The sequence below is a fragment of the Papio anubis genome, chromosome 5 (assembly GCF_008728515.1).
Source record: "Papio anubis isolate 15944 chromosome 5, Panubis1.0, whole genome shotgun sequence".
NCBI lineage: Eukaryota > Metazoa > Chordata > Mammalia > Primates > Cercopithecidae > Papio > Papio anubis.
The window spans coordinates 131,476,671-131,498,615 of NC_044980.1; the positions used below are offsets into that span (position 1 = coordinate 131,476,671).

Genomic DNA, 21,945 nt, shown 5'->3' on the forward strand with positions numbered 1-21,945 from the left:
TTTATAATTATTAATGTTTATATACAGTGGTGTTGTGAACATCATTGTATCCAAGTTTTTACATGTTTCTTAATTTTAGAATAGAATTTTAGCAGTAGATTTTCTGGGTCAGGAAGGTACTTTTTTAAGCTTTTCTTTTAAAAAAATTTTTGTTTTATTATTATTTTTGAGTTGGAGTTTTGTTCTTGTTGCCCAAGCTGGAGTATAATGGCGTGATCTCGGCTCACTGCAACCTCTGCCTCCCAAGTTCAAGCGATTCTCCTGCCTCAGCCTCCTGAGTAGCTGAGATTACAGGCGTGCACCAGCAGCCTGGCTAGTTTTGTATTTTTAATAGAGACAGGGTTTCTCTGTGTTGGTTAGGCTGTTCTCGAACTCCCGACCTCAGGTGATCTGCCCACCTTGGCTTCCCAAAGTGCTGGGATTACAAGAGTGAGCCACCACACCCAGCCTTTATGCTTTTAGATGTCTACCAGCAGTTTGTTGTCTAGAAAGTTTATATTAGTGTTTACCTCAACTTCATGCCTTTTCTGTCTTTTTTTTCCTTTAATAATTTAAGGCACTACTTTTAGAAGAAAAGACTGTTATTTTCGTTGATGTTTTCTCCCTATTCTTAAAGCTGCTGTCTGACAGAAGTTTCCCTTGACACTGATACAGTGATATTTGACTAAGTGTGATTTGAAATTTCTTCTGGCTATGAGTGATAATAGCTGTGGGTGCAGAGGGCAACCGATTAAGCATTAAGTTTTAATAGAATAAGACAAGTCCTTCTCTAGGAATCCATCAAAAAATGAAGTGAGGCATACCTTTTAGATACTACTATACCATAAATGTTGTGGAGTAGGAAAAATCAGAATCTTCTGTATTCGTTTTTGAAGCAATGTCTTTGAAAGTAGCTTTCGGCTGGGCGTGGTGGCTCACGCCTGTAATCCCAGCACTTTGGGAGGCCAAGGCGGGTGGATCACGAAGTCAGGAGATCGAGACTATCCTATCATGACTAACACGGTGAAACCCTATCTCTACTAAAAATGCAAAAAAATTAGCTGGGCGTGGTGGCGGGCACCTGTAGTCCCGCTACTTGGGAGGCTGAGGCAGGAGAATGGTGTGTACCCGGCAGGCGGAGCTTGCAGTGAGCCGAGATCACACCTCTGCACTCCAGCCTGGGCGAAAGAGCGAGACTCCGTCTCAAAAAAAAGAAAAAGAAAAAAAAAAAGGTTCACTTTAGCTTTTCATCTTGTTTCTAAAGATTGGGCAGATAAACTGAGTAGGAACTGAAGTAGGAAGTCTTGCGCTAGAGAAGCCCAAAGGGAAACGTTCTGTGTGTTTGGGAATGCCCTCTTGTAGTACCCCTAGTATTTGTAAGCCTGAAATCATTAAATTTTAAGAGATTGTAAGGTTTACTGGGTCCTCATGTGCAGGCTAGTTAGAATTTTTTCATCTGTAGTGAATATAACTTTCCTGATGCAAAAGTCCCAAAGTAGGAGAAGATTTGTTACATATTTCATGTTTGTGTTTGATGTTTGCTTGACTGATTTTTTGTTTCTTTTTTAGAAATGACTGCTGTCCACGCAGGCAACATAAACTTCAAGTGGGATCCCAAAAGTCTAGAGATCAGGACTCTGGCAGTTGAGAGACTGTTGGAGCCTCTTGTTACTCAGGTAAGAATCTGAAAACACAAATACATTGTAACCTGGTTCTATAGTACAGGCCTGGGTAACAACCATAAGAGCAAGGTTATTTAGTTCAAAGCCTTAATTCCAGTACTTGAGTTTAGGTGACAGTTCTTAGATGATTTGAATATTGATGCATGGGTTTATTTAACCCTTTGAGAACGCTGCTGTGGTCATTTTCTTCGGTCTTATTGCTAGTAACTGGGGTCCGTGGTATGTAGTGCAACTTTGCAAATGTTTGTGCTTTGCAGATACTTCACCTTTCTTTAGAGGGGAAACCCAAGAAAGGTGGGATCTGGATCCTTGATTGTTAAGGTGTCTCACTCTGCTTAACACACCTTTCATTGTGTGGGATTAATTAGCAGGTAATTGAACTTGAGGGTTTAGGTTTGGTATATTATGTTATAAATGTCACAATGTTAGGGTAGTTCATAAACTGTTAGCAACTAGCTGTGTACCTTTAGTGTTTTGCAATAGTGTGTCTATTGTCTGTATGTGAGAGATTCAGAGAGAGAGAGAAAATGAGTGTTGTTTGGCAAATTTGCACTGTAACATATCTTAATCATCTTTAACCTACAGATCATCCGGTATTATGTGTATTAATGATGGTAATGTTCTAGGACATAAAGCATCATCACTGTAGGCTTCTTTGGGCAATCATTCCTTTATTAGGGGCCTTTACTAATTAATTGCTGAGATTTGTGTGAATAAACCGTGAAAAGACTTCAGAAGCAAATTATCTTAAAACATTTTGCAAAGTTTGAAAACAGTGGCAGTACGATCTCCAGATAAAGCTAAGTTCATTGTTAACCTATTTCTGGAACATAGAGTGTTCCAGATACTATATGGGTGACATATAGTGGAGACATCTAGCTTGTCTCTAATCATTTTTTAATTTGTAAAATCAAACTAAAAACCTAATGATCATATTTGAGAAATTAAAATATGTGTTAAATAATTCTGTACACATTGAGAAAGCTGAGTTATTTTGGAAATTAAATATAGCATCATTGCTGTATATCTTAAATATGGGGAATTGTATGTTAATGCTCAGTGGAATCTCATAAATGTGATTTTTTTAAAGAATAACTTAATCTTGCTATCTTTAAAGATATTAGTCATTTTAATTGACTCCAGTTTAATGTTAAAAATGAAACTTTTAGGTTACAACCCTGGTAAACACCAATAGTAAGGGGCCCTCTAATAAGAAGAGAGGTCGTTCTAAGAAGGCTCATGTTTTGGCTGCATCTGTTGAACAAGCAACTGAGAATTTCTTGGAGAAGGGGGATAAAATTGCGAAGGAGAGCCAGTTTCTCAAGGAGGAGCTTGTGGCTGCTGTAGAAGATGTTCGAAAACAAGGTAGGTCATTACTGCTTTTCATGTAAAGAGAGGCAGGCCTTTCTAGAAAATAAGTGTTTGAAGGAGATTTTTTTTGTGGTCAGTATTCTCAGTTCTCATGCTTGCCAATTGCTCAGTAACTTACTCAGTTATTGGAGATGTATTAACTTGGACTGGATCATATTTTAATTCTCATTCTCATGCTTGCCAATTGCTCAGTAACTTAGTTATTGGAGATGTATTAAGTTGGACTGGCTCAAATTTTAATCATGAGAGATGCTTGCAAAGGGACATCTGGAGAATCTGAATCCACTTCTCTTGGGTGTTTCAAGTAATAGTTAAGTCTTAGAAATGTTGTAACACAATTTGATAGGAAACATGGGACAGAAGTTTACCTTTCATTTTATGTAATACTTTTTAATTCATGCTGAAGAGATGGGTGTGATAAAATAGAAAAATACCTACTCTGAAAATACTCTAGAAATTGTTCTGTTATGTCAGAATAGTATGTTAAATCAGCCATGCATATTTGCACTGGTTGGAGCTTGACTTAAATAAATCTGGGCATAAAGGAATCATGTTTTGGGAAACTCAGAATTGATAAAAAGTAAAATGGTAATCCACAGTTTACCAGTAATTAATGCTAGAAAAATTGTCCTTACTATGTTACAAGTGTGGAAGGAAGACTTTAAATATGGAAAGTAAACTTCTTGAAACCTGCAGTTTTTATTTTTAGTAGAGATGGGGTTTCACCAGTGGCTCATGCTGGTCTCAAACTCCCAAGCTCAAACAATCCACCTGCCTCGGCCTCCCAAAGTGCTGGGATTGCAGGCATGAGCCACAGCGCCCAGCCTTGAAACCTGTGGTTTTGTATTAGGTTTCTATTCCAGTCAGAGAATTTCAACAATGCTGTAGGTTTTTTAGGTTATTGGCTATCAGCTAAGGTAAATTGAGCCCTGCTATTTACAGGTGCTCTACTAGCCCTTGGGAGAACTTCATAGATCTTTCATACCTGATGGTAGATTGCATAGTCCAGAGTCTTACGTCAAATTCATCCTTGTGGCAGTACCCTAAAATGGGCAGTGTCTTAGATGGAGATGACATCTCCAGTTGTTTTCTGAATTTGTGAACAAATAACCTTCAGTGGTAAATATTTTTTCAGTTTTCAGGCTGAAGATAAATATTTCTAATACTGAAAATGAAATTATTAGAATTCCACAGTACTAATTAAGCAGGTATATTAGTTTCCTAGGGCTTCTGTAACATAAATTATTACAAGCTTGGTGGCTTAGAATAATAGAAATTTATTCTCTCATGATTCTGAAGTGCAGAAATCTGAAATCAAGGTGTTGGCAGGCTTGATTCCTTGTTGGGACTTAGGAAGAATCTGTGCATGCCTTTTTCCTAGCTTCTGGTGGTTGCCAGCAGTCCTTAGCATTCTTTGGCTTGTAGACTCGTTACTCCAGTCTCTGCTTTTGTTATCATATACTTTTCTTTTTTTGTGTCTCTGTGTCCAAATTTCCTTCTTCTTATAAGCACATCAAGCATTGAATTAGGGCCCACCTTACTCCAGTATAACCTCATTGTAACTTGATACCATCTGCAAAGACTGTTTCCAAATAAAGTTACATTCACAGGTTCCAGGTGGACGTGAATTTTTGGGCGATGCTATTCAGCCCAGTACAGTGGGTTTTGAATTAATTTATTTTAAAGTAGTTTAATGGTCCAGTTCAGGACAATTTTTTTGAGCTTGATGTTGAGGAGATCAGGCTATTACTTAATTGTATTCTGTGGTACATTCTCCTCCCCAGCCCTTCTTGTCTGCTATAACGAAGCTCACAATTATATTAACAGATGAGTTTGGACAAGTGTTTGCTGGGTCTAGTGATTGACGTTTCTTTTCTTTTCTTTCTTTTTTTGAGTTGGAGTCTTGCTGTCGCCCAGGCTGGGATGCAGTGGTGCGATCTTGGCTCACCGCAACTTCCACCTCCTGAGTTCAAGCGATTCTCCTGCCTCAGCTTTCCAAGTAGCTGGGATTACAGGTGTATGCTACCACACCCGGCTAATTTTTGTATTTTTAGTATAGTTGGGGTTTCGCCTTATTGGAGGCTGGTCTCGAACTCCTGACCTCAAGTGATCTGCTTGCCTTGGCCTCCTGAAGTGTTGGGATTACAGGCATGAGCCACTGCGCCTGGGCACATTTATTTTCAAAATGCATTTAATTGTTGTAGGTGATTTTTAAAGTTGACTTTATATGTTTCTTATTTCAGAAGTTTCTCCAATGCAGATATGTAGCAATCATGGTATAAGATACATTCCCTGCTCCCCAAAACCCCCACAATTTTGAATGCATATCTGAATTTCTCTTGTTATTTTTGTTTATATATGATAATCTTTTATGTGGTTCTGAATCATAAGGATTTGTCTATCCTAGTCCAGTTTTGCAATTATTGATTGTCATGACCTATCCACCATAATTTGCCTTCTCTTTGGAAAAAAAGAGCCAAAGCCAAAATATAACTTCCTCCCATCATCATTATTGCATCAGATATGAAAAGCTGAAATGCCTTGCTTTTTTCTCTTGGCTTTTTTCTTTGGAGAATTTTAACAAATTTTCTATCATAAATAGAACAAAATACATATTACAAAAATATGAAGCACAGATTGCTTAATCAATTAAGACTTGTTGGCTATGTTGTTGAGGCCATTTACTCATCTTTTGAAACCCTGTAGTGGTGTTAATACGCCTGCAGATTCTTTGGACACCCCTCCCTTAAAAAAAATAGTGCCTAACCCTTGAACATGGGTTGAACTTAGTGATTCCTACAATGACTAGAATGTGGTAGAAGTGGCACTATTTACTTTGGGAGCAAAGTTATAAAAATAGGGCTGTATCCACTCCACTTTTTCTCATGGATTATTCTCTCTGGGGGAAGCTGGCAGCTATGTCGTGAGTGCACTCAGGAGGTCCTGTGGAGAAGAACTGAAGTCTCCCACCATCAGTCAGCACACATTTGTCAAGCATGTGAGTGAACCACCTAGGAAGCAGATCCTCCACCTCCAGTCAAGTTTCAGACATCAGTCCTGACCAACCCCAAATCCCTGACCCATAGAAAACTCTGGCAGTTAATAATTGTTTTAAGCTGCCACCTCTTGGAATTTCTTAGGCAGCAAAAGAAAATTTATACAAACACTTTTCCCTGCCCTGGCTTCAGTGGTCCTAAGCATTTACATAAAACCCTGACCTAACTGTTCTGAATTTTTCTGATAAGTATGCCATCCACTGAAACACTTAATTTTTAAAGAATTTTTAAGATGTCTTTGTTCTGAATCAGTGTTGACGTTGTTTAGGATGAGGGTTGGCAAATTTATTCTAGAAGGCCAGGTAATAAGTATTTTTGGCTTTTCAGATCATAATAGCTCTGGGCTGGGTGCGGTGGCTTACACCTGTAGTCCCTGGGGCTGAGTGGGCAGATCACGAGGTCAGGAGATTAAAACCATCCTGCCTAACACAGTGAAACCCCGTCTCTACTAAAAATACAAAAAATTAGCCGGGCATGGTGGTGGGCGCCTGTAGTCCCAGCTACTCAGGAAGCTGAGGCAGGAAAATGGTGTGAACCCGGGAGGTGGAGCTGGCAGTGAGCCAAGACCATGCTGCTGCACTCCAGCCTGGGTGACAGAGCGAGACTCCATCTCCAAAAAAAAAAAAAGAGCCTCTGTTGAAACTATTAATATTCAGCTCTGCTGTTGAATTGGGAAGCAGCTATAGACAGAATATAAAGAAATGGGCATGGGGCATGGCTTTGTTCTAACAAAACTTGGAAAAATTACAGGCTGTAGTTTGCTAACCCTGATCTAGGGTTTTCCCAGGCTGTTAAAGATATGAGCTTACTGTCTTCAAAAAAGTACTTATTTATGTGTTTGTTTATTACACTTTTGAGCCAAAAAGTAGACCTTTGGGTTTGTACATGTCCAGTGCTTCCTGTGCAATCATAATAACCAGAAATTGGAATGTACACAGTTTTTGATGTGTAACTTTCTTTTTGTGTTAGACCCTGATTACATGAATAATTAATATGCACATTTGTGAGTATACTGAAATTTCACGATAATGCTGTAAGTGAGGTTAAAAAAATTCACATACTTAAAAACTTAGGATCACTTGACTTCAAGGCTAATGAAATGGTCAGGTGGGCCACATGTGGTGGATAGGAGCCAGTCACCAGTTGCATGGCCTCCAAATCCCTGTAATCTAGGAGTTTAATTGTACTACTAATCTGCTTAGTTTTTGAGTAGCTGCCTTATATAGGCGGAGGTGTACATATGCCTTTTAGATGTGCTCTTTTCTTATTTTAGGATTCTGTTAACCTCCCATATCCCCCCCATCCTCATTAGATCAATCTTACCTTTGTACTTTTTCGTCTTAGCGCTTATCACAGAGGTAATTTAAATTGGTTTCCTTTTCCTCTCCACGCTCCAGCAGTGCAGGTTCTGTGCTGGTCTGGTGACCATTCTCTTTGCATTTAAGCTGGTACCTGGTCCGTGATAGGCACTTAAATGTTTGAGTAAGATAATTGATTATTCTCTGAAAAGTACAGTGAAAGAAAATGCTCTTTTCTCAAAATTCGAAGTGTGTTTTCCTTTCCAGTGCCAAATGTAAATGCATGGGTAGGGATGGAAAATCTTATGCTTTTTTTTTTTTTTTTAATTGAGTTATAATTTCACATACCATAAAAATCACCCGTTTAAAGTATACCATGCAGTGTTTTTGAGGGTGTTCAGACTTGTATAGCTATCACTATGATCTAATTCCAGAACATTTTTATCATCCCCAAAAGAAACCTCATACCCATTAGCAGACATTCCCCATCCATGTACATTTTAACAGTAGATAAAGAGTAGCAGCTGCCTTGTGGTACATAAATTTATTTTATGAATCCTTGAATAGGGCTCTGACCAGAAAAAGAAGGCTCTTAAGCCAGATAGGGGACTTTCAGGGGACAAAGATGAGAAGACTTAAATGAAGCTTTTTTGAAAAAGGAGAGACATTATGAACAGAGGCGCATTAATGTTAAATTTGAAGTGGAGTGATGAGGAACAGCTTCTTACTACAACAGTGTTTTATAATCCATTAGCCACAGTTTATACTTGGATCTCAAAGGCCAGGATCAAAGTCTTATTGCTACTTCCGTAACTTCTTCCCTATAGCTCATGGGCATTTCTGGGTCAGTGAAGGGGGAGAAGACCCAAAGAAACTGAAGTCCACCTTTATGTATTCCTGCACTGCTTCTAGTGGTATTTTGCTCAGTATATGATTTGTGCACTGAGCAACAGTAGATTTCCCAGGAAGAAGCTTGTGTCAGGGAAATCCGAGTGAGGAATGGGCTGGTTGATAGTGTGTGATCCCTGAGGGGGAGATGATATTCTAGCACATAGGAGGCTGTTTTTCCTGTTTTTTTTTCCCCCCCTAGAGCTTATAATGACACATGAATACGAAAAATAATTAATAGCATGAGTGGCAGAGGAATGGGAGGGTAAGCATGGGATTGGGAAAGTTTACTAAAGGTGTTTGAGCTTACACTGGATCTTAAAAGGTAGAAAGGGAGCAGGAGGAAACTCATCCAGGTAAGACTATGCAAGATGGGCATGAGGAACAGTGAGGTCCCTGGCTGGAGGTGGGTGCTAGTCTTGTTGAGCACTGCTGGCAGGAGAGGTTTTTTGTTTTTTTGTTTTTTTTGAGATGGAGTCTCACTCTTGTCGTCCAGGCCGGAGTGCAGTGGTGGTATCTTGGCTCACTGCAACCTCTGCCTCCTGGGTTCAAGCGATTCTCCTGCCTCAGCCTCCCGAGTAGCTGGGACTACAGGCGCATACCACCACGCCTGGCTAATTTTTATATTTTTAGTAGAGATGGGGTTTCACCATATTGGCCAGGCTGGTCTCAAACTCCTGACCTCGTGATTCACCCACCTTGGCCTCCCAAAGTGTTAGGATTACAGACGTGAGGCACTGCGCCCAGCTGCAGGAGAGGTTTAATCTAGTTTGGAGCGTTTTTTGAGGGTGACTTGGAATGCCATGTGAAGAAGGGAGGGCTGTTAGGGACATGATCTAGAATCAGAGAAGTCTATGGTTGGGACAGATCTCACAGCTTACATGGTGCAGGTCCCATATGCTTGAATATATCAAGTGACACAAGACTCACTTATTACCTCAAGGAGGAGTTCTTTCCAGCATTGGTTTGTGTTTATTTTGAAAGCTTTTTTTTCCCCTTTGAAACTGAAATTTGTCTCTTTAATTTTCTTCCTGTTTTAAGAAGTTCCACCATCTGGGCAATACAGAATATGAGGAAAAGTAGAGTTTTTGCAGGGAGATTAGTGTTAGCTGTGTGCAGGAAGGATTAAAGGGATTGGTAGAGAGCCCAGAGGCAGGACCTAGAGTCTGGAGATGACCATAGTAGTGGAGAGTGAAATGGAACTATGCAGGAAGGGACTTCTGTTACTGCTGTAACAGAATTGACGGAGAGAACTGGCCAGTTGTCATGCATGTTAACTGCCAGCAGGGCCTGTTCAAGTAGCTGATCTTTTCAATAGGTAAAACTAAGGGACCTGGTATGTGAAAAGTTGTAGTGATTTGTTTTCCTGTGACTTGAGTCATTTAGGGTGGTGTTGAGGCAGTGTGTGCTGTAAGGACCTGTGTTCTTACAGGTGTAAAATGCTGCCTTTTAAAATGTTTGCATTATTTGGTTGTAATGAATGTCAAACCTTATTTCGTGTTTATTAATCACATGTATTAATATTTATTAATACAGCTGAAACATCATGGTGTTTGAGTTCCTAGAGCAATGATAAATATTGATAAACGTTAGTGCTCCTTTCTCTGTTGATTTGTTGAAGCCCTGTTATTTTCTTTTTAATTGGAATTCCACCAAATTTTCAAAAATTGAGACATGGGGCTGGAGATGCTGATCTTTTAGATTTCTCTTTATTAGTCTAATGGCATAGCAGAGGTTAAATTACCTTGGAGTAGAAAATCAAGAAATGATTGTGTGTGTCTGTAATTTTGGTTTTAATGGTAGGACAAGATTATGGTAGTCTGGGAAAAGGTGATTGAGTTCTGCTGAACAGAGCAAGGATTGATTGTAGCTAAGTCTAGTGACTTACTGCCTGCCATTTGGTTTGACCTTCATTTTGTGACTATCATACCACTAACCACAGCCAGTCACCTCTCATGTATGTATTGTTATTCTCATGGCAAACACCATGAAAACCTCTGGGTAATTCACTGCAGCCTCTTCTGCAATGCTGAAAAAACATTTTATTGTGACAACTATACATCCTTTCTCCCCCAGGTGGCCAGAAGGTGAAGGTAGAGTAAGTTATTTTACTAAATATTCCTGTCCATAAATAACAAGCACACATCTTAATGTTTGGCTTACAGTTTTTCCCCTTTCATATCTATTTATGTTTAGACAGATTTGTCTTAGGATTTCTTTGAAACGTTTCTTTTTAGGTTTTGGCTTTCGGGTCATTCCATTTCAGGCAAACTTTGATACCGCGAATGCATTTTCCTTGAGTAGCAGATCTCAGCTTACTGAAAGCAGTCAATGTTATTCAATACTAAATCTCAGTCATTACATAAACCATCTTTTATGTAAAAAATGTCAGCCGGGTGTGGTGGCTCACAAGTCTGTAATCCCAGCACTTTGGGAGGCCGAGGCGGGCAAATCACGAGGTCAGGAAGTCAAGACCCTCCTGGCCAACATGGTGAAACCCTGTCTCTACTAAAATACAAAAAATTAGCCAGGCGTGGTGGCATGTGCCTGTACTCCCAGCTACTCAGGAGGCTGAGGCAGGGGAATTGCTTGAACCCGGGAGGCAGAGGTTGCAGTGAGCTGAGATTGTACCACTGCGCTGCAGTCTGGTGACAGAGTGAGACTCCGTCTCAAAAATAAAAAGGTCTTGTTAGTTTTAGAACAAGAAAGGAATATTTATTGGCTGCTAACACAATAGTTAAAATCTGTGAGTTTGCAAGCATCTGGGTAATCTTAGTACCTATGGTTGATTTGTGAGCATACTCTAATGGTACTTGTTTTCTCAGCTTTTTTTTTTTTTTTTTAAAAGAGAGGGGCAATTACTGTTCATTGTAGCTGTTCTTATTTTTTTAATTTTAATTGTATTTTTTATTGTACTTTAAGTTCTAGGGTACATGTGCACAGCATGCAGGTTTGTTACATGTGTATACATAGGCCATGTTGGTGTACTGCACTCATTTTCAGCTTTTTAAAAATCTTTAAAGCATGAATTACCCAGTCATATAAAACTGAGGGTCTCTTAGGGCGTTGTTATAAAGGATGGAAAATGAGAGTTCTTAATTGATGTTAATGGAGAGACATTCTTTTATTTCAGTAATTGTGTATAACTGTGTAGTGAAGCTAAGGACATAGATGCCATCTTCTTTGGTACAGCTTGAATAATTTGTATATAGGGAGAAAAAAATACACACATGTATGTGTATGTGTATGTATACATGCTTCACTGTGAATCTTGGCAAGATAATTTTCAGAAAAATAATGTATTTCATCCCTGACAAAAGGACATTGAGCACAGGCTGTCAGGCTCTTGAGGTATGATTTTCTCCCTGGCAACTGACTAGAGTCAAGATTGAAGGAGGCGAAAATTGGTCTGCTGTCCAGTGCAGATGTTGACAGCTTGAGACTGATGCACCCACATCTACTATAGACAGCCTGGAAGACAGATGTTAAAAGACAGATGTGATTAGGACGAAGCAAGTATCAGTGACTGTTTTAAGTGGAGTTTGAGAGGTAAACAGGAGGCAGAATGGAATCAGGGTTTGCTGGGTTCATGATGTGAAGACTTAAAACATAGCTTTGAAGAGCATTGCGTGGGTGTGTGTGAGAGAGATTGCATTTTAATTTGTCTGATCTGGTTAGTGTGGTTTTAATCGGGTTGAGATGAGCTTGATCTCACATATGGGCTCTTTAATTTTTCACAGGAGAAAAATGACAAGTATTCCTACTTGGAAGGTTTACTTTGGAATGGGTTTCAAAAAGTGTTAATGATGCTCTGGAAGAGCAGTAGCTGGGAAACATTCAACATTTTGAAAAAGATTAAAGTTAAGTTAATTAGATTTTCAGATTAGTATAATAACTTTATTAAAACTAGCAAGAAATCAGCTGATTTTTTTCTCATATTCTTCCATTGAGTTCTGGCTTCTCATTTGTAATCTTGTCTTTTCCCCTTGTCTTGGTAGAATTTTCATCCTGTTTTTTCCTCTTATTTTTGTGGATGTCTCTTTTCATGTGATCCCATTGTGGCTTGGTCTGTTGTTAGAAGTGCCCCCACTCCAATTCCTACCTTTCAGATGTTCCTGAAGACTGTAATTAATTTAAAAATTGTTATTGACCCCATTCCTTCAGTCTCACTACTTAATCCATTTTTGCTTGCTCTTCATTTAACTTGAGCAGGAAAAGCAAAATATAAATTCTGAAAAATCATTAGCTGGTTGTCATCTGGGAATTTTATGTCTTAAAGTTGTCTGCCTGACTTAAACTATAAGTCTTTAGGGCAGAGGCTATATTTTCTTTGACTTGGGATGTGTCAAGGATGCTGTCCGCTTCTGGATCACTACCCTTGTGTGAGCATATGCTGCTTTGCAGAGACTTGGGTTCTGCTGTAGCCAGCTTGGAATTAAGGAAAGAAGAGTGAAGTTATTAAATTCTAATGTCATTTTGAAGTGGTTCATTTTTTCCCCTTTTATTAAAAAGTCTGTCTTGTTAAACTCACAAAAATAAATAACACTAACCAGGATAATAATACTTATAGGTTACAGTGGGTAATATTACTGCCTTAATATATTTGTACAGTCAGTGTAGCTGAGAAAGTTATTTTAGGTATTAAAATTTTGGTTTTGGCATGACTTCAACCATGATGTTGCAGTAACATGATTTCTACTAGTTAATTTCTTAAGAAAGTGATTCCAAGTTGAAATGCATGTTATGCATTTATTTGAATGTGTAATCAGGAAGTAAGTGCCTCTCTTTGGAGTGTTTCTGAATAGCAGCAGGGCACACTTGAATTAGTAAGGAAAATGAGAACATGAATATGTGTGTTACTTTATTTTAACTTCTTTTTTTTTTAATCCATTCTGTCTGTCAACTGGAAAAAGAAATTTCGAAGCTTCTTTCCTTACCCTCAGGGGATGGGGAAGGTAGGGGGGGTAAGTTAAGAGGTTTTCTAGACTTGCTCTGATTCAGATGGGCTTATAGTATTTAAATTACTTCATATTAAATGTTTATTTCCTGGGTTTTTTTTTTTTTTTTTTTTTTTAAAATAGACTGAGTCTTGCTCTGTTGCCCAGGCTGGAGTGCAGTGGTGCAATCTCGGCTCACTGCAACCTCTGCCTCCTGGGTTCAAGTGATTCTCCTGCCTCAGCCTCCCAAGTAGCTGGGATTGCTGGCACCCACCACCACGCCTGGCTAATTTTGTATTTTTAGTAGAGACAGGGTTTTGGCATGTTGGCTAGGCTGATCTCGAACTCCTGACCTCAGGTGATCTGCCTGTCTTCGCCTCCCAAAGTGCTGGGATTACAGGCATGAGCCGCCAGACCTGGCCTCTTTTCTGGGTTGACTTTCAAAAGATAAACAATTGGGTGGATTAAAAAAACAAAACAAAACAAAACAAAACAAAACAAAACAAAAAACTGCATCCCAGAAAGTTCTCTTAAGGCATCTGTCAGGGATTCTTTTGAGTCATTCTCAGTTTATCTGTACTTACAGGAATATCATCTAGGGGTCCGTTTTTACCAAATATCCCTCCTTGATAAATGGAAGGCTTAACATTGAGAAGATTAAAGTGTTTTATTCAAGGTCATCCTCATGTCATAGGGCATGTAGGTTATGCCAAATATGTGCTACCATTTGGTTCCTTCTTATAAGGGCTGTGTTATGAAGTCTATTATTTTTTGCATCTATATTGCCAATTTGTCTTCATTGACAAGTGTGGAAAATGTCTTATTTTATTACCAGATCATAGAAAATGAATTAAAATTTGGCTGGGTGGGAGTGGTGGGACATGGGGTTGGGATGGGATAGGAAATAATATTTAACTTTGGATTATCTTGAAGTTAGGAGATAATTTTGTGAAGTCTTGGTCCTGTTACTTTATTATTTTGTAAAATGAAAGTTGATGGAATAACAGATGAAAATAGTTATCAGGCTGGGCGTGGTGGCCCATGCCTGTAATTCCAGCACTTTGGGAGGCTGAGGCAAGTAGATCACCCGAGGTCAGGAATTCGAGACCAGCCTGACCAACATGGTGAAACCCTGTCTTTACTGAAAATACAAAAATTAGCCAGGTGTGGTAGCTTTCACCTGAAGCCCCATCTACTCAAGTGACTGAGGTGGGAGAATCACTTGAACTCAGGAGGTGGAGGTTGCAATAAGCCAAGATTGCACCACTGCATACCACCCTAGGTGAAGGAGCGAGACTCTGTCTCACAAAAAAAAAAAAAAAAAAAAAAAAAGGCTGGCCAGGTGCGGTGGCTCATGCTTGTAATCCCAGCACTTCGGGAGGCTGAGGTGGGCGGATCACGAGGTCAGGAGTTTGAGACCAGCCTGACCAACATGGTGAAACCCTGTCTACTAAAAATACAGAAATTAACTGGGCATGGTCATGTACTCCTGTAATCCCAGCTACTCTGGAGGTTGAGGCAGTAGAATTGCTTGAACTCAGGAGGTGGAGATTGCAGTGAGCCGAGATTGTGCCACGGCACTCCAGCCTGGGCGACAGAGTGAGACTATAAAAAGAAAAAAAAAAAAGCTATCACTTATTGGTGAGATCCCTTAATCAAATCAGATATATTTAAGAAAATTTGGTATAAAGTAGGTTTATCAGTAGGTTTTGGAGCTAAAGCACCAAAACATAACTTTCAAGAGTTAGGAATCTCATGATAGGGAGGTTTTGGGTATTCATTCAAATCCAGGGCTGGATATTTTTTACTCTGTAAAACACTGTGTAAAAAGATGCCAAGCTGTTAAGTACAGGGCAGTTTTATTATAGGCTTGCCTGTGATATTGGTTACTTTCTCTTTTTCTTTTTTTCTTCTAGTTCTACTCCCTGGATAGAATTAAAAACTGTTTTAAAATGAGCGTTAATTTTCTGCTGTGAACATGTGTTTTGATAGTAAGAGCAAAAAGAAAAAAATAAAAACTTATAATTTTGTAACTTAGAGATGAAACTAATGGTTAACATTTTTGTCCTAAACTCTTTGCAGTTTGTTTCCTATTAATATGCCCATGTGGGTAGAGATATGTTGGGTTTGATTATGCCGTTTGCTTTTTTTCACTTAATGGATACTGAACATCTTTCGGTAATATTAAGTATTCTTCTACAACATAATTTTTAATGGCTGAACACTATCCTCTAGAGAGTAATATGATTTAAGAACATTATTTTATACCAGCAAACTAAAGACTTCTCTTTAATACTGTTATGTCAAGAGTTTTATTCACTTTTCACATATTCAAAGGAGTATGGTGTTAAGAAATAGTTATAATCGTAGTTTTTTACTTTAAAGACTGAAGTCTCCTATTGTTAAGAAGTATATATCGGCCGGGCGCGGTGGGTCACGCATGTAATCCCAGCACTTTGGGAGGCCAAGGCGGGCGGATCACGAGGTCAGGAGATCGAGACGGTGGTGAAACCCCGTCTCTATTAAAAATACAAAAAATTAGCCGGGCGTGGTGGTGGGTGCCAGCAATCCCAGCTACTTGGGAGGCTGAGGCAGGAGAATGGCGTGAACCCGGGAGGCAGAGCTTGCAGTGAGCCGAGATCGCGCCACTGCACTCCAGCCGGGGTGACAGAGCGAGACTCCGTCTCAGGAAAAAAAATAAAATAAAATAAAATAAAGGAGAAGTATATATCTGAGAAGAAATAAAAGGTTTTAGACAGTTAAAATCATTTTGAGAAAAAAGAGCAAAGTTACTTGAGCATGGATGTCTGGGAAATCAGTAGGAGAAGGGAGAGTTGGAATTCTAAGTATGCTCATGAAACTGATCCTGAAATGAATAATTTGAACATGTTTAAGATAGTTGATGGTGTCTAACTCTTCTGGAAGCTTTTGTCATTTTAGCACAGGGCTGTTTTTGCTGGTTTGCAAAAACATTCAGGTGGATGTCTTTAAAATCTCTTTTCTCTTTTGGATTTGGCAGTTGATAACAAAACAATATGCTCTTGTAAAGTGGTCTCTTTAAGAAATGCCTACGTGAGGTCCACGTAACCATTGAATCTTCTTCCCTGCAGCAACTCTACAAAAAATTTTAAAAATGAGATTGGGGCTACAGGTACCCATTTATTTTACCACTTGGCTTACTCTTATTTTGGATAAACCCCTCTATTAGCTGACTTTATAAGCTTTTACAAAAAGATTTTGTAGTATGTGCAAGTTTTACTTTTTCATTTGTGCATGAACTAGCAGCCACGGATTTTTATACTTCAGAAAAAAGAAAATTTGAAGCCTGAGTTTTATTATCACACACATGAACTAAAGATATTAACATTTTTATCATTTAAAAACTTCTTTTAATATGAAAGTATTCATTATAGAAAGTAAAAATAAACAATAAACAATCAGGCTGTACCGCCTTATGATTAAGCTCTGTTGATATTTTGGTATGTGTTGGTTGTAGTGTTTATTATCCCATACCTTCCCCAGGACGTAAACACGTTATGATCTCCATTCTCACTGTGCAGTATGGATTGTTATATATCTGCTATTTAAAATGAAAATGAAAATCATTTCAATTGATAAAGATACCTGGAGGGGGGGTAGATTGTATAATTTATCGAAGATAAGCTGTGTTTCTCTACTGGGCTGGCAAAAATTCTTTTTTCTGGACCTTAAAGGTAGAAAGGTTCTGGTGAAGAAGCTATTTAAAAGTATCCTTAGTATTGTTTTGGGGAAGAAGATAGAACTTTGCCCTATTTATTGAGGTTCCTTGGAGGGCTTTTAGAGGCAGTAGAGATGTTTCCATAGCTGGATTTCTGAGCCATTACATTGTGGTTGGGAATCTTTCTTGTCGTAGTATACTGTAGAATTTTGGGATGTGACACTGTAAATGGGATAGATGAGGAAGATGACCAGTTCCTAAGAACTGGAAGGAATCCCATCTTGACTTGAGAACTTCTTTAAAACAAAACAAAAAAACCCAAAACAACAACAACAACAAAAAAAACTGCTTAAAAATAAAAAGCAGTTGGAAAAACTTAAGGCACAGCAAGCTTTGGTTGTAGCTATTAGCACAAAAGGAACAATTATTACTACTTTCTGCAGTATAAACAGTGGAGTGAAGGAAGCTGTCCTCATCCTTTATAGCTTCAACATTTAAAATTAAAAGCTAACGTTTCCTCTGTCCTTTAGGAAACTTGCTATCATGACTATTTCTAAAAAGGTAAGAAACAGCTGGTGTGTGGATAATGACATGTTCTTTTTTTTTTTTTTTTTTTTTTTGAGACGGAGTCTCGCGCTGTGTCACCCAGGCTGGAGTGCAGTGGCGCGATCTCGGCTCACTGCAAGCTCCGCCTCCCAGGTTCAGGCCATTCTCCTGCCTCAGCCTCCGAGTAGCTGGGACTACAGGCGCCCGCCACCACGCCCGGCTAGTTTTTTGTATTTTTAGTAGAGACGGGGTTTCACCATGTTAGCCAGGATGGTCTCGATCTCCTGACCTCGTGATCCGCCCGCCTCGGCCTCCCAAAGTGCTGGGATTACAGGCTTGAGCCACCGCGCCCGGCCCGACATGTTCTAAATAGGTTTAAAAATTGGAAAAAGTAGATGGAAAAGTAAAAGGGGGCACAGAAGTATTTGTTGAGCTTTGCATATATTATCTCATTTAATTTTCGAAACAACTGAGTAAGGTATGGGAGATAGTGTACTCATTTTACAGAAAAGAAAACAGCTAGAGATAAAGCAACCCCAAGTAACACAGCTGTCAAATATCGAAGCTGGATTTGGACCCAGTTCCAATACCTTATTTCATCTACACCAAGTAGTGTTCTGGGAGAAAAGTAGTTGTATTCATTAACATTACTTCATAGCATTCTTTGTTTTAAAGGAGCAACGCAACAGGCTCAGGTTAAAACAAACAAGCCTTTTATTCTTTTTATCCATCGCCCAAATATTTTCCAAGCCTGTCCTTTCCCTGTAACTTTATAAAGTTTGGTTGCTTTCAGGGGAGTTTACTCATGATATTTGATGCTTCAAAAAGTTCTTGATCTTTTCTTCTCCTAATAAAGAATTGTGGGGTTTTGTTTGTTTGTTTGTTTACTTTATAATTGCCAATTGTCTTTGTTTTAAACTCCAGAGGAACTTATTTTGTTTACAGCTCAGGAGAGAGCATCACCGGATGACAGATTTTATTTCATGGCAGATGGTACAGTAGTATTGAGTTCTTGTAAGTTTCATCTCCTTTGTGTCTTGGTTAATACTAGATGTAGCGTAGTTGACAGGAAACAGCTGGGACAAAAGTCAGGTTTTACAACCATGCGACCGTGGACATATTTCCTGTCTGCCTCAGTTTCCCCAGTTTGCCCTTTTGTGTGCAGAGAGCACTTTTAATGTCTTAAAAATTTACTGTATAAACTAATTGACAGGTATTTTTTAAAATTTTTTATTTTTTTATTTTTTTAACATTTTTTTGAGATGGAGTCTTGCTATGTCAGCCAGGCCATCATGCCTGGCTAATTTTTATATTATTATTATTATTATTATTATTATTACTTATTTATTTTTTTAGTAGGTCCAGTCTTGAACCCTTGACCTCAAGTTATCCCCCGGCCTCAGCCTCCCAAAGTGCTGGGATTACAGGCGTGAGCCACCAGGCCTGGCCTTCTGCTGCACTTTTTTTTTTCAGACAGAGTTTCACTCTTGTCCCAAAAATGTATGAGAACCCTGCACTTTTTACAAAAATAATTTTATCTTGTGTTGAAAATGCAGGTTTTATGTGGGTGCAGGGCTACCATAAGAAAGGCGTACCTGGCCGGGTGCGGTGGCTCACACCTGTAATTCCGGCACTTTGGGAGGCCGAGGTGGGCGGATCACGAGGTCAGGAGATCGAGACCATCCTGGCTAATACGGTGAAACCCCGTCTCTACTAAAAATACAAAAAATTAGCTGGGCGTGGTGGCGAGTGCCTGTAATCCCAGCCACTGGGAGGCTGAGGCAGGAGAATGGCATGAACCCAGGAGGCGGAGCTTGCAGTGAGCCCAGATCGCACCACTGCACTCCTGCCTGGGCAACAAGGTGAGACTCCGTCTCAAAAAAAGAAAAAAAAAAAAAAAAAAAAAAGGGCATACCTATAGACTAGTAAGATTTGAGAAAAAGCAAAGTCGTTATATGACAATTTAAAGCAAAAGGGAGGTGAAAGATCTAGAGCTGGAGAATTTAATGCCAGCAAGGGGTGGTTTGATAATATAAGAGAGATGTGGCTTTAAAAATATCAAGATAACAGTGGAAGCAGCTTCTGCTGACCAAGAGAAGGGTTCCCAAATGCCATTAAAAAGTGCAGCAGCAGGCCAGAGGCAGTGGCTCACACCTGTAATCCCAGCACTTTGGGAGGCCAAGGCAGGCAGATCACCTGAGTCAGGAGTTCGAGACCAGCCTGACCAACATGGAGAAACCCTGTCTCTGCTTAAAAAAAAAAAAAAGAAAAATTAGCCATGCATGGTGGCGTATGCTGTAATCTGAGCTACTTGGGAGGCTGAGGCAGGAGAATCACTTGAACCTGGGAAGCAGAGGTTGCAGTGAACTGAGATGGTGCCACTGCACTCCAGCCTGGGCAACGAGCAAAACTCCATCTAAAAAAAAATGCAACAGAAGGGCGAGCACGGTGGCGCATGCCTGCAGCCACAGCTGCAGACCTCAATTCACAGTGCATATCAGGCAGTTCAGCTTTTTCTTATAACGTCATGACTTTTCTCTACTTCTTGGTAGTACTTCCAGCATCACTAGTGGCACTTCGTATGAGCTTCATGGTGTCAACGCTTTGAGTGTTGTATTAAACATGATGAAAATGTATGAGAACTACGAATGACCACTTTTCACTGTCATATGCAATTTACTGGCCGTGAACTGCTCAGGTGGAGATGATTAGCATCACATGCAGATGCATCATATGGCATTTTAAGTGGATATTCACAACACTTGAGCTTACTGCTATAGCATAGGAGATGGCTACAAAATTATTACAGTAGTACAGTGTGTACTACAATTTTTTGTTTGATTATGATTTAAACTGCATCTTTACATTTGTTTGTATTTCCCTTGACTGCGAATGGCACCATGTATGGCCTGTGTTTGGGTGCCTAAGTTTTGATAAGTTTTAACTTTCTGTAGTAGGTTTGTGTATATTTATGGTAGTACATGATAAAATAGGCTAGTGATATTTTATGCATTCATGATACACCTTTTTCTTAATTTTTTGGTACTTCTGGATTACATGATTTGAGTTTTTTTCAAATTGTTGCAAATCTCTGAAACAATTTTCAATATACTTATTGAACAAAATCCACATATAAGTAAACCCATGCAATTCAAACCCAGACTATGTTGTTCAAGGGTAACTGTAAAAACGTTGCTGCTGGCTTTTAAGTGTACAAATAGCTGCATAAATAACTGATGTGCATCATGACCAGTCATGTCACCTCTTTCAAAGTCTGTTGGTGATAGTTCCCTGCAAATCTGTTCAGTTTATGCAAAGTGTGTAGTTGTGTTGCTTCCTTTTCTCCTAGTGATAAACCCACATGAACTCCTTGACAGAATTGAATAATTGAAAGAGGGAATTAGCCAACAAAGGCGAATGTGCAACAAAGAAATGAAAAGTGGTAGACCTGGAATTGAAATTTCATTAGAATATAAAGGGAAGAAATAGCTGGTTGTGAAAATGTTGACCCAGCTGCTATTTAAAACTCTGGCTATGCAGCTAGAACTACTTAGTGAAGGCAAACTTCTTGACTTAAATGAGGAATGTGGTTATGATGTCCAAGAGAATGTGTGACATCATTAAAAACGACACATTAAAGGAACTCTTGAAGATATTCATGACAAATAAGTGTAGATATTGGATAAAATGTTGGAAATGGATCCAAACTTAGAAAGGAATATGATGATTCGCCAAAGGGCTACAAAAGATGCTCATTCTGCACCCTAGTGTAAATGACAAGAAGAAGGCAGGGAAGCATTGTTCAGACTACTATTGAAAATTTTTTTTTAACAAGGAAATTAAAATACTTTGTTTCAGTGTTTATAATGTTTTAATTTAGTACATTAAATAAATATTGGTTGACTATATCATATCCCTATACATTAATAATAGACAATAAAGGAATTTTTAATGCTTAGACAAAAGTATTTATTTTTAATTTTTACACGCTGGAGTGCAGTGGCACGATCATGGCTCACTTCAGCCTTGGCTTCCTGGGATCAAGCGATCATCCCATCTTAGCCTCCCAAGTAGCTCACTTTGTTGCCCAGGGTGATCTGAAACTCCTGGGCTCAATTGATTCTCCTACCTTGACCTCCCAAAGTGCAGGAATTACAGTTGTGAGCTCGTATGCCTGGCTGACAAAATTTTGGGGGGGCCTTATTTTTAAAAAAATTATTTTTTTATTTTCTTCAAACATGGTGTTGCAAACTGCCAAAAAATTTTAAAGGCCACAGGAGAATCATAATTCTCTGTGATTAATCTCTGATTAGGATCAGTTTACACTGTTTGAACTTGTATGGTCATTTTTACAGTCCTGTGCTACTGTGCAAAGTGAAGATGATCAGTATTGTTATCTCTGTTTTACAACTATGGAACCTGAGACTTACTTAGTGGTGAAGCTGTGGTTTTTGTTAGTTTGACTTCCGAGTTTATGATCTTACTGTTTAT

General features: G+C 39.1%; 1 protein-coding gene across 5 annotated transcripts in view; it reads left to right on the forward strand.

Moving 5' to 3' along the window:
- CTNNA1 (catenin alpha 1) overlaps window positions 1-21,945 on the forward strand; it is a 315,972-nt gene that overhangs the window by 163,020 nt on the left and 131,007 nt on the right. For all 5 annotated transcript variants that reach the window (XM_021940205.2, XM_021940203.2, XM_021940206.2 and 2 more), the window contains 2 exons: window positions 1,549-1,655; window positions 2,831-3,026. In XM_021940205.2, the coding sequence (XP_021795897.1) occupies window positions 1,551-1,655; window positions 2,831-3,026 (301 nt within the window). In that variant the 5' untranslated portion in view covers window positions 1,549-1,550. The remainder of the gene's footprint in view (window positions 1-1,548; window positions 1,656-2,830; window positions 3,027-21,945) is intronic.